At 33.7% G+C, this 13,502-nt stretch overlaps 1 protein-coding gene across 2 annotated transcripts in view; it reads right to left on the reverse strand.

Moving 5' to 3' along the window:
* CACNA2D1 (calcium voltage-gated channel auxiliary subunit alpha2delta 1) overlaps positions 1-13,502 on the reverse strand; it is a 502,006-nt gene that overhangs the window by 69,118 nt on the left and 419,386 nt on the right. For both annotated transcript variants that reach the window (XM_003782628.2, XM_012811373.2), the window contains exons 13-15: positions 3,186-3,264; positions 2,073-2,122; positions 755-844 (exon numbers count right to left, since the gene is read on the reverse strand). In XM_003782628.2, the coding sequence (XP_003782676.1) occupies positions 755-844; positions 2,073-2,122; positions 3,186-3,264 (219 nt within the window). The remainder of the gene's footprint in view (positions 1-754; positions 845-2,072; positions 2,123-3,185; positions 3,265-13,502) is intronic.

Raw genomic sequence — 13,502 nt, forward strand, 5'->3', positions numbered from 1 at the left:
CCCCACCCCGACAAGGCGTGACAATCAAGAATGTGGATTAGTATTTCCAAATATGGAATGACAAAATATGGATGACAAATATGGAATGACAAAAATATGGATGACAAAATTATTCCTAGTTGAGAAATATTGCTTTAAAATACAATGGAATACTGGTACTGATGTGCTATTTCATACCACGTTTGATCACCTCGGTGGCATATTTCCATAAAAATATCTGGGGTTAAATTTAATACAAGAGATTATATATCAAGAGGTGATTAGACTCGTGATGACTTCTGTGATTTTGACTTATCTACCTGCATGTACTTCTGACTTTTGGCAGCTCTAGCAACAGTTGTGGAGGCGAAACACACATCTACTAGCTAACTTATATTCAATGTATCCTCTTCATATTTCTTGCTTAAAATCTACAGATATAGGTTCTAATTAACATGACTTTTAGCACTGTTTTGTGAAAACACAATATTATTGAAATGCCCACAAAGCATTAACTTGGTGGTTAAGATTCAAGGTTGGAAATTCTACATTCTCAATGAATTAAGTAGAAAATAAAAACAGTACTACTTGACATCTACAATTCCTGACTACATACAAATTTAGATTTTTATACGAATTATCTAATTCTGGTACAGAAGCTTGTGATAGGAGGATTTAGGGAAGAGGAAAAGAGAAATGTCACCTAGAAAAAAGCAGAAGTCAGCTGTGTGCTTTTGTTATGACAGTTTGGGGCTGAACAGCTCAAACCTCTTACCAGTGCATCGAGGTACACATTCGTCCACTGGACTTGCTTAGCTTTGTCTCCTGCTAAAACCATGGGCCTTCCCAAAACATCCAAATATTCCTATTGATGGAGAAAAAAGTGGTTAAAACTAGAGATACCATACAAAAACATCTCCATTAGGAAAATTAATCTATAGTTAAAAATAGAATAAAAAATCTTGCGAGTAAGTGTATAGCTACTTAATTCCTACTTTGAATAGTCCATTAAGTGGTCTGTCTGCATATTTTGAATCAATACTCTTTGGCTTACATTATTTACACAGTCTATCTGCTGCAGTTTTTTCTAGTAACAATCTGAACATTGTTTTTCTGAGTTACAGCCAATGATAAGTGATATATGTCCCTGTGAATTGTTTCATGTTAATCTAAACTGTTTAAGGCTCTGTGATTTACAGCAGGGAATAGCACAAATTTGAAGTAATAAAGCCGCCATATACTTGCTTTCATATCACAGACTGGCTGAAATTCAAAACTACATTTAAACACATCAAAAAATAAGTGAAATACAGTGCCAAATCTAGACATCAGATACAAATGCAGCTGCTGTTTCATTCCAACATTCAATGTATTCAGTATTCATTTCCACAAATGCAGTGTTATTTACACTACATTCGACACAGTCTATTTCATAGATCCTCAGCTATGTTTACAATTGAGTGAGGATTTAACTAATAATTTATGGATTTTAAAAATAATATACGTTTAAATCAATTACTTAATTCTTCAAAAAGTTACATCAATAAGCTACTTAACAGGCCTGTTTTCAACTTAATGGTGTTAGAAAAACCAACACTTCATTAAGAATGAAGAACTTTATTCTAAACAGATAAATTGATCCACTGGGCTTACTTGGGAAGCATCTAAATTCCACCTAGGTGCATATATAATTTGTCCAGAATAATTATTGGTTAATTTTCTTGTGGGAACTACAGTTTGTAGAAGCTAATTTAAATTACATGCATTAGAACCAACTTCAAATTATATGAAATGAGATTGTTGATAAATTTAATTTTCTTCATTTTCTATGGTGTTTTTAAGCTTTGAGAATAATAACATTCTCATATTTTCACTCATATTTTTCACCTGAGTTTTGGATGCTTGAAAGCACTTGGAATGTTAATGCCATAAAACCAATACATTACCCTGATACTCAGCACTTTCAGATAAATGTAGTATGATGGGACTTTTCACTTTTATCCATTTTCTCCATATTGATCATATTTAAACCAGAATAGAAATATGTTACACTTTGAAAAAAAATAAGTTAAATAACTTTTAAATAACCATACCTGAGTATTGATTCTTATTGCTCCAATGGAAGGAATTTCATAATAATAACCTGAAACATATATATTTTTATAAATATTAAATTATAATAAAGGAACAAAAAATTATTTTATTTATAAATAAGAGACATTTGATTCTATAAATAAAGAATATTTATTTTGAAAAGGGTATCTTCTTCACCTCTAAATTGAGCAAACGCTACAATATCAATTCAAATGATAAATTTAAATAATGTTTGATTAATGCATCTTCACAATAAATGCACAGGCTTTATAAGAAATCTCACTACATTTCTTAGATAGTATGAAAGAAATATTATTCTTCTACAAAACAGTAGACACTTGGCATTATTAAAAATATATTTTTCATTAGGGAAACAATTAAAGATGAATTAGAAATAAATATCTACTAATTATTATATTTATCAAAAGTTTGCCTACATATAACTCTCAGAATAAGTTCATTTTCTTTATGTTGCCATGGTGTTATAGTTTACCTTTCAAATAATATATATTTTTTGTGTAACATCTTTTTTACTGAGTACAAAGGAAAAATGAACTCACTACACAAATGTAAATTATGTAAGAAGGTATAAAACAGTATTTTCTAAAAAAGAATAATTTGTCCACCCAGAAGAAAAAAGATATGTCACACTTTTATATCTAAGTTTTATAAGATTTGGATTTTTTTATTACTAATTGTTCTTATCTGTTATGCATCATTAAGTATCCCTCAGTCCTATATATCCTTCTATGAGTGTATAATGATATGATCAGATGCTTGAATTTTTTCTTCTTCTTTTTTTTTTTTTTTTGCAGTTTTCAGCTGGGACTAGGTTTGAACCCAACACCTCCGGTATATGGGGCCAGTGCCCTACTCCGTTGAGCTACAGGTGCTGCCCAGATGCTTGACTTTTTATGTTATGTAATATTAATGTAAAACTTTGTTGTGTGTTTTTTCTACAGAAACATGTTCTGAATCATATTCTTGCCCAATTCTTATAAAAGTTAGCTGCAATTTTAAATTATTTTAAATGATAATACATAGAATGATTAACAACTACCAGAATATTTGTTTCTTCTAACAAAATGTGGTCAAGGAAACCAATCTGTTACCTTTATTTTCACAGGCCATCCACTGAATAGGTCCTCTGTCATAATTATGTTGACCAACGGAAAACGTGAATACACGCACCTGGATGAATCCAAAAATAGGACTAGGTTAGGCTGAATATAACTTAGAGGAATGGCAAATCAAAACAGCCAAAGTTTTAAAAAAGCATGTTTATCAGTTAATTAATATGACAAGAAGAATTGAGGCAGTAAAGAATTCAGAAAGCTTCAGAAGGAACTAACAGGACCTACTCTAAACATGGATTCCAGTTGCTAAATTTAAAATTAGCACTTGGGTATCATGTACCATATCCTGATCCTGCTGGAGCATGACTAAGGTTTCATGAGTAAAAAATGCAGCCTTTAGGTCCAACCTAAGTTCACCTGTCTCACCTGGTGAAAATACAGCCACACATCAAGTCCTGCATAAAACATATATATTTCTCTATTCCATAGTATATGGAGATAAAAATACATATATACCTTCAGTTTATTAGGGTTATTAAAGTTAGTAATGGTTCTGCTACTTTCATACAATGGAAATATTTAGGACACATACATGCTACTATGATGTTAGTACATTACTTATTTTCTATAAAAGATGGCTGGCATCTCTATCTATCTATATCTATATTGACACATAGGCATAAATAGGCATCTATATCTAGATATGATACAGATATTCTATGCTCCTAGATGTTTAAAGACAATCAAAATATTGACTGTTTCTAACATGCTATAAGTATGCAAATATTTTAAAATTCAACTGAGAATTTTAAAATTATAGCAATTCAAATATTTATTGAAAGCCATGAAGTTAAATAACAGTATTAAAGTATAGAATATAAATTTCATAATGTCAACAAATAACTAACAAGACAGCTATGTTACATGTACTGAGTTTTTTACTAATTCAGTTATCTAAGCAATTCAATATTTGAAGTTCAACATTGTAGCTATTTCTAAAGATAGACAAGCAGAAAATCACTTTTCCATGAGTTAAAATTCTTATCTGAATTATGTTAACAGTTTTTCCCTTATTCATGTTGATTAATTGAATTGACTCTTTTTGAGACAGAGTCTTACTCTGTCACCATGGCTAGAGTGCAGTGGCATCATCAGCTTACTGCAACCTCCCTCCTCAGCCTCCCAAGTAGCTGGGACCACAGGTGTATGCCACCACACTCAGCTATTATACATTTTCTCTCTACTTTTACTAGAAAAGGACTCACTCTTGCTCATACTGGTCTTGAAGTCTTGACCTCAAGTGATCATCCTGCCTCAGCTTCCTAGAGTGCTAGGATTACAGGGATGAGCCCTTGTGCCCGGCACTGAATTGATATTTTATAACTATTTTCTCTCTTAACTCTTGCACAAAATTCCAGCATACAGACCTTGATGATTTCACTTCTGTTCTGTGGTTCTGTGTTCTTTCACTGGGCTTAGCCACACAGATTATATTATAACAATCCCTGAGTCCAGACTATACATCAGGGATGCCGCTGTTTGACATGTAAGGTTTTATGTGAGCCACCCTTAATTTACCCAAGTTTGCCTTAGTTAGTTACATTACAGGTTATTTGGTGAACATATCTGAGTTTTAAATACTTCAACTCATAAGGACAAATGAGTGGTTCTAAGTTAATGATTGAACTTTTTTCTCCTCTCTCCCTCTCTCCTTCACTCTATCTACCTAGCTAACCTCTTATCTGCAGGAATTCCCACTCAAAATATAACAGTTTAATTTTCTTTAATTCTTCAACTGGGTCGTTTTGGGGTCTGCCTGTATTTTTCAATATAGTGTTAAGATTGCATTATAACTGAGGTGCCTCCTAAAAAGAAATATTTTTATAAGCAGACCACCCTAACTGATAATTCAATTTAACTGCCATACCTTAAACAGTCATCACATGAATCTAGGTCAGGAAAAAAATCCAGATACTTCAGAAAGCATATGGGGATCTTCTTCATAACTAATACTTAAACATGTGCTTCAAATTTTCCAATTAAGGCACAGCTTTGTCTAGGAGTTCCTGTTATTACGCAGTATTCTAGTAAAATATCTTTCATTAAATACCTCTCAGTAAAAAGAAATGAATGAATTATTATATATGTGTCTCTAGAAGGCAAGCATTTCTAATAGCATAGAAGCTACATGGAGACCTAAACTGTATGACTATTTTGACTGATGTTACAATTGAAATAGCTCAAATAAACACTTAGCTCACACAAAAAGGAAGAAAACCACACGCAATAGTTAAAAAGCTCTTGCTTTATATTTGTTTCACCACAAAAGTTTCGCCTAATTCCCATGTGTTTCCCCACATGGAGTCCTCGGAGGTTGTCAAAATTAAAGACTTTGAGGTCAGGACTGATTGTGGAAGTATACATTCTGTCACATTTAATTACCATTTGTTAGACAAGCTAAATTTTTTTCGCCTTTCTCTGTTCTTTTTCTCAGCTAGATTCTTGGCCACTTAAATGTAAGCTGCATTAACTGACTGAATCATTCTCATATTATAAATGTGTAATTTATTCCCTTTATGTCCATTTTCATTAGCTTTACTCTAGAGATTTTTAAAAACATTATTTCTTGAAATTTTCTTCTCACTAGTTACTAAAATGTAAAAATTACATTTGCAATGTCCTTTTTATAATTTATGCACCTGCCATACCATTACAATATTTAATAAACTTTAAGATGCTTATTTTCCTCTTGATGTGTTTACAAAACACACAGGCACTAAGTATTGATGATTTTGTAGGTTATCTAGATTATTTTAGAATGTTCTGATATGGGCCACGTGTGGTGGTTCATGCCTATAATTTTAGCACTCTGAGAGCCTGAAGAGTGTGAATTGCTTGAGCTCAGGAGTTTGAGACCAGCCCAAGCAGGAAAAGAACCAATCTCTAAAAATAGCCAATCATTACGGTGGGGCCTGTAGTCCCCGCTACTTGGGAGGCTGAGACCAGTGAATCACTTTAGCCCAAGAGTTTGAGGTTGCTGTGAGCTGTGACATCAAAGCACTCTACAGAGGTTGAAAAAGTGATACCTGCTTCATAACAAAACAAACCAACCCAACAAAAACAAACAAAAAAACAAAGAATTTTCTGATATGAGTTTATATGTATATAAATATATATATTTGGTAGAGAAAAAAATTTTATATAGGTCATTCAAAATTTAGTGACTTATATTACAAACTACTACATCTTTTATAATACCTTACACTACTTCTTTTATGACAGTGAAAAATCATTATAAAAATATTTCATTCCTACATGACACAAATGTGCTGAATTCTGCTTTACACATTTTAGCTAATTATGTAATGAGAAGGTTACCTTTGTGGATTTCATAAATGATCAAATGACTCATTTTAAAGTGCATATTCATAATTAATTGATGAAATTTAAAAAAAAAATTTGCATACACTAACTTCCCCCTTGCAAATGTAGATGGCTTCATTGCATACTGTATTACTGCCACCCTGTGGGACAGTCAATGAACTAAAATTCCAGATTCCCAATCCACAGAGATGGTTACTAATATCCCCTTCCTGTGATGGTTTGCACTTCTTAAAACTTAAGAGTTCTTGTCTAGCCATATTTTTGTAGAAATGGAAAAAGAAAGCAATTCCTTGAAATACGCACAGCTTAAATTATATTCTCAAAGATGTATATTTGTACTGTTGTATTTATTGGTATATTTGCATTGTCACTCATAAAAACAATTAGAATGACATGCAAAAAAACTTGGAATATATAATTGGCAGTCTCACAAGCTAAACATTTCACCTAAACTCTCACGCAAATTACTTACATTAGATTATGGCTATATCAAGGCAGAGTCAATTTTACGGAAGAAAAATTCCTTTATTCATGCCTAATAGTATACGTACGAGTGTGCTATCATGTAACAAATGCGTGCTGAAATGTTTCTGTTCTGAGTAAAGGTTCCTAGAAATGTTCGCTAATGTTTCTCAATGAATGTGTACGCTTTTGGAAGGCCCTGATTTCAGAATGTTTGCCTTATGAAATTTTTATCCTAGAGTCACATATGAGAAAATATTTTCACAATGCTGAAACTCAAGTCTTTGACAGAAATAATGTGGGAATCTAGTATGAATAAATGTTGGAATGGTCTTAAAAAGGTCCCCGATTGTACAATTCAGAATCTATTGTAGTATCTTATTCATAGGTGAAAGTAAATATTACATGAAAAACGAGTGAATAGACAAATGAGTGATCTTTACTTTTTACCAGAGGAATCTAAACTAAGCTCTGGTGTCCTCAAAATAGAAATTGGTTTGTTACATTAGGTGAGGAGAGCAGAGAAACTAGGCTGGTCTTGTATTTTGTTATTTGGCTGTTTCACTATACCAGTATCACAATAAATTCTTAATTTTTTAATTTAATATTATGCAGACATGCTTACTCAAGTTACACAAATTTTTTAAGCAGAATAAAGTATACTTAATGATCATTATTTATATAGTGTACTATTCCAAAAATAAAAAGAAATATTTAATTATTGATATGTTTAATTATACAAGCATATTAATCAATGCAATAGTAATTTCAGAAGCAGATGTACTAAAATTACACTTAAAAGTAGGTTTCATTATAAGTTATAAAGTTATATAATTTTACTTTAGTTTGTTTCAAAAACTAACTTTTCTCTGACCAGAATACTCTAATTCCAATAATTCAAAGTTGATATCACCAGCCTGGCTTACTTGATTAGAGAAAACTTTTAATTAATAGGCAATGTGGTTATTTAAAATGCATTACTGTTTTACTGATTTGTTCTTTATAATACACAACTGATTTGCAGTTTTATGCCACAGTTCTGACTTCCGCTAATCTGTTTTTTATTTTGTTTCATTTTGTTGTTGTTGAAGACCAAAATACTTGTCTTCAATTAAGAGTTTTTCCAAAGCCACGGGGTCAACCTATTTTAAAAAGCCTACAAATTTGATTCCCAGCAGAACTCAGTTACTGGAAACTGTCACCTCAACAATTATCAGTTACTCAGAGTTCAAGTTTAATTTACAATAGGCAAATCTCCAAAGAATAATGGAAATGAGTCTATGAAGAAAAGAAGCCAATAAAACTAAAATAAAAACTTCAGTTATCGAAACATGATAGAAAAATGATGTCAGAGATGGGTTTATTAATCTACTCTGTGTACTAAAATTTTTGGCATTAAGCCTATGACAATACTAGATTGGACTAAATATTTTAGGATAAAATTCTACAGTGGTTTCCATAATTCAAAGATACCAGAATCCAAGCGTTTGAGTAGCCCACATCTCTGGTTTTATAGCATTATGTAATAAATAAAGGTGTCCAAATTCACTTTTTGCACTTAATTTATTTTATAAAGTCTGATGATCTGAAAGGTACTTGTAATCTGCAAAATTTTGACAATCCATCTTGGTTTGTTCAAGCTGTGAGGACCACGTCCCCAGTGGCAAAAGTCTTGCCTCTGACTTGAAGACTCGTGGGTGGGCAGATGATGGTTAGTACAGCCACAGGGCTGCCTGGGAAAGAGACAGACAGATGGCGAGCCAGCCGCATTCCATTTGGGGTTATGGAATTTGGATTGCAGATTCTTTAAAATCTCGACTCTGCCACTTAGTAGCTGTATTTCAGCAAGTTACTTCTCCAACTTTGGTTTTCTTATTTCCAAAATAGGAAGATAATGATGATGATGACTTTTATCATGATTATTCCAGTTATAAATAAAGTAATAAATATACAGCATTTATATTATACAAGGTCAATAAATGTTAGGTTTGATAACAGAGATGATGATGATGATAAGGATGATTTCTATAATGTTGACTTCTGTAGTCAAGCTGTAAAAGTTCAATATGGGCTTGGTGCTCATAATTCAGTAGTTAGGGTGCCGGCCACATGCACCGGGGCTGATGGGTTCGAATCTGGCCAGGGCCTGCTAAAAAACAACAATGACAACAATAACAAAAAAACAGCCTGGCACTGTGGAGGGTGCCAGGAGTCCCAGCTACTTGGAGGCTGAAGTAAGAGAATCACTTAAGCCCAACAGTTTGAGGTTGCTGTGAGCTGTAATGCCACGGCATACTATTGAGGGCGACATAGTGAGACTCTGTCTCAAAAAAAAAAAAAAAAAAAAAAAAGTTCAGCATGGTAACATTTTCCATTAGTGGGGCTTTAGCCTTACATGCTGCAAAAAGAACTTAAAATAACTTACCAGATAAATAAATTTGGCTAGTTTTATTATATTGAACAACAACCTCTAATGAAAAGGGGCCAATGTTATCTAAATGCCATAGTGGCCATATAAGATGTCTTATATGATATTTCCCAAGGTCTGACAGAGGCAAGAATTTAATCAATGCCTATTGAATTTGTTCAAGTAAATAACACCAAACAACTACTTACAAAAGGAAAACAAAGTGTAGTATTTACATAAGTTTTACATACATGATTTTTGGGGTTTTTTTGAAGTTTTTGGCCAGGGCTGGATTTGAACCTGCCACTTCCTACTCTTTGAGCCACAGGCACCACCCTGCGTACATGACCTTAAAAAGCCATGCAGGTATTTCTTCCATGTCTTACATTTGGGTACGTAACATAAAAGCATGCCTTAAGATTGTAATGATATTTTTACTTATTAACAACTATAATGAATCATCCTCATCAGAGTGCAAATTAGTAATTTCAGGTTCCTTGTTTCATTATATACATTTATAATACTTGATAAAGGAAGAATAAGCTATGGTGGGCACCCTACATTTCCAAGCAATTTGTAGTTCTATAAAAAGTACCATAAGCTGAGAGATCAGAATGTAAACTGTACAGTGATTTATTTCAGATGTTCTTCTTGGTTAGTGCCAAATACTTCAGTGACACTGATAATGCAAATACTCATGAAAAACTATGTGTTGGACAGATTAGGGTGACAGGAAATGTGCCCGCGATACAATTGCTTGTTAAGATCAACTTCAACACACCCTACTTACATGATGACGTATACCACAGCAAGAACCTTTATATCAATTTGACTCTAAATTCTAATAAAGGAATATGATTTTTAATTATTTCTGTGTAAAAGAAGAACAAAGCTAACATATTTTTCTAACTTTACAAATTTCTTATAGTTTACATTCAGGAGCATATTCATTGCATATTTACTCCGTATGGACATGGCCAGCGTATCTGCAGATACTGATTGAACATCGTAGGTCAAGAATTCACTGGTATGTTTACAAACACGTGTAGCCCCTGCTTCACAGGCCTTGCATTAGAGAAGAAGATTCAAGACAAAAGTGAACTAAGAGTTAAAGTCATCAAAAATGGTAATCTGAGTAAAAGACAGCCAAGAGGGAGAAATGTGCTGACATAGAGAACGATGAAGATGTCGGGGAAGGGGACAGCCTAGAAAGGGTAGGCAGGGAAAACTGAGCAGATAACCCGCAGGCAAAGTTCTTCATCAGAGTAAAAAGCCACACAAAAAAGCAGAAGAGTGTACCTTTTTTGATATAATGTTTTAACACAAACAATAAGCAATCACAATTCTTGGTAGTAAATTTTGCCTAGAAAGTCAAGTGCACCTTCTGTGCTTTATATTATACAACGTAAAGCCTAGGTATAAAGCCTATGCTGTATAATACACGCTGTGCTTAAAGTCACACTTAACACCATTTTTCATTAGGTTCGTTTTAGATATTAAATTAAGTACTCTGTAAAATGCATGAGAGTGATACTACTCAACCCTTAAGAAGACGTACCTGGCAAGATAGTTCTTAGTTTAGGAAATGAATTGACAACATTAATTTTCTTTAGGAGACATACACGAATGCTGTCAGAGACGAGAACACACACATATACACATATGCAAACACATTCCTGGAACATGTTTTTAAATTGATGACCTCTCTATTGGCAGGGTCCGTGTTACGTTGTAGTTATTATTTTCAGCTATAGAGTAACTCCAACATAAATTATTATTTTTTTGTGAACAAAAGTGAAGCTCCTATTCTAAAGCTGAAAATTTTAGAAACTGATAAAAATTCCAAAAGATCTGAATGAAAATGTTTAGAAACAATTGATTTGCTAAAGAGAATTAAATATGCTACAAGTTAAATGCCCTTCCTCATCATAGCATGAAACATTTCTATCCTAAAGCTTCCTTCTTGCCTGATGGAGAAGTCAGGCAGAGAGAAGGCAGAGAACGCAATTAATATTTTCCCTACCATCTTCTGAAAAAATAATTGACAACGTCCAATCTAACTATATAAAACACCTAGGCATATTCAGCTATTTAAGATTTGGTTTAGATTTTAGTAAACTATAGGTTACTTCTCCTGCAAGGAAAATAGGAAATCATTACTTAATCATTTTTAAAGTCAATAATTTTAAAATAAGTGCATTCATAATAATGTACTTGAAAGCTGTATTCTTTATTTTGAAAGTTATTCCACATCTATCAAACATTTTTTTCTCATTTGTGCTTCTCATTCCATTTGCTAGTTATTTTGAAATTTGTATTTAATCTTGAATATCTTTTAATTTTTTTTAAATTAATTCTGAAAATTAAGCTAAGAATCAGAGAATTACTTCCTAGCTGGCTGGGCAATCTTAAGTACGTATTGCTAAGCATTCCCTTCACTATTCTACAGAAAATCAGTTATTTTTAATTTTGCGAGCCATGGGAACAATCTTTCAATGCTGTGTCTGGTTTTACTTTTCCATTATTCATTTGTTTGGACTACATGATAGAGTTCATTTTAGTTTTGGCACCATTTGTAAAGAGGTCTTCTATGCATGGGTGAGCCCTAAGGAATGGCATTGCTGCAGGTAAAGATTATAAAGTGAATGCCTTTTAATTTGGAACAGCTGTGTGAGGGGATTAACATGGATTCAGTTATAAAGCTGCACCTATCTACATATAATCAGATAGATTAATTCCTGAGAGTAGTGCATTTCACAAAACCAAACATTCTGTTCTAATTCTCAAACCTTTGGGCCTCATTAAATTGTGTATCTGTAGTTTCATTCATCACCTCTCCGGGTGAACCTCATCAGACCTACAAGAGTTGTTCCGTGTGACTTTTGACTCATCTGGATAAAAAATGAGTGTAAATGAAGCATTCAGTAGCCATATTAGCACCAAAAGAGAGGCTCGGGGGGGGGGGGAAGACTCAAAGAGTAGTTCTCAGATTTTTTTCTTAAGCTCATCAAGCTTTCTTTTAAGATATCATAATTTTTCTCTACTTTAAAAATGTTACTGTGGTCAGAACACATAACATGAGATCTGCCTTCTGAACGTGTATTTAAATATACAACATTTTTACTGTTGACTATAAAATACTGTTGTGTCGCAAATGTATGCAGCTTCTTCATCTTGTTGAACCTAAATCGATGCCCCCTGATGAGTATAACTCCCCATCGGTCCCTCCCTCACCTCTGACAGCCGCTCTTGACTCTGTGAATTTGACCATTTTAGATTCTCATGTAAAGTGAAATCACACAGTACCTTCTACGATTAGCTTTTTAGTTTGATGTAGTCCCACTGGGTAAGTTTATGGTTTAGTTGTCTGTACTTTTAGAGTTTTATCTGTGAAATTGCCATTGCTAATACAGATGCCAGGAAGCTTTCCTTGATGTTTCCTTCTAGAAGTTTAAACATTTCAGGTCTTAAACGTAAGTCTTTAATGCATTTTTAGTTGGTTTTTGTGATGGTATCAGATAAGGGTCTATGTCATCCTTTCCTGCACATGGATTTCCAGTTTCTCCAACACCATCTGTTGCAGAGTCCATCCTTTCCCAATTTTGTATTCCTTTTTTTATTATTTATTATTTTTTGAGACAGAGTCTCATTCCATCACCTGGGTGGAGTGCCATGGTGTCATAGCTCACAGCAACCTCGAACTCCTAGGCTTAAGCAATCTTCTTGCTTCAGCCTCCCAAGTAGCTGGGACTATACATGCCCACCACAACACCTCATTAGCTTTTCTATTTTTAGTAGAATCGGGGTCTTGCTCTTTCTCAAGTTGGTCTTGAATTCCTGAGTCAAGCAATCCTCCTGCGTCAACCTCCCAGAGTGCTAGGATAATGGGCATGAGCCCTCGTGCCTTTTTGCCATTTTGCATTTTTGGCAGTCTTGTAGAAGATCAGTTGATCATATATATATCTATGAACTTATTTCTGGGCTCTCCATTCAGCTTCAGTGGTCACAATGTCTGTCTGTCTTTCAAATTATTTTTGCAGTTTTGGATGGGGCTGGGCTTGAACCCACCACCACCACCACCCACACCACCCCATCCCCCT

Source organism: Otolemur garnettii, unplaced genomic scaffold (genome assembly GCF_000181295.1).
Source record: "Otolemur garnettii isolate 467f Iridium unplaced genomic scaffold, OtoGar3 scaffold00005, whole genome shotgun sequence".
NCBI lineage: Eukaryota > Metazoa > Chordata > Mammalia > Primates > Galagidae > Otolemur > Otolemur garnettii.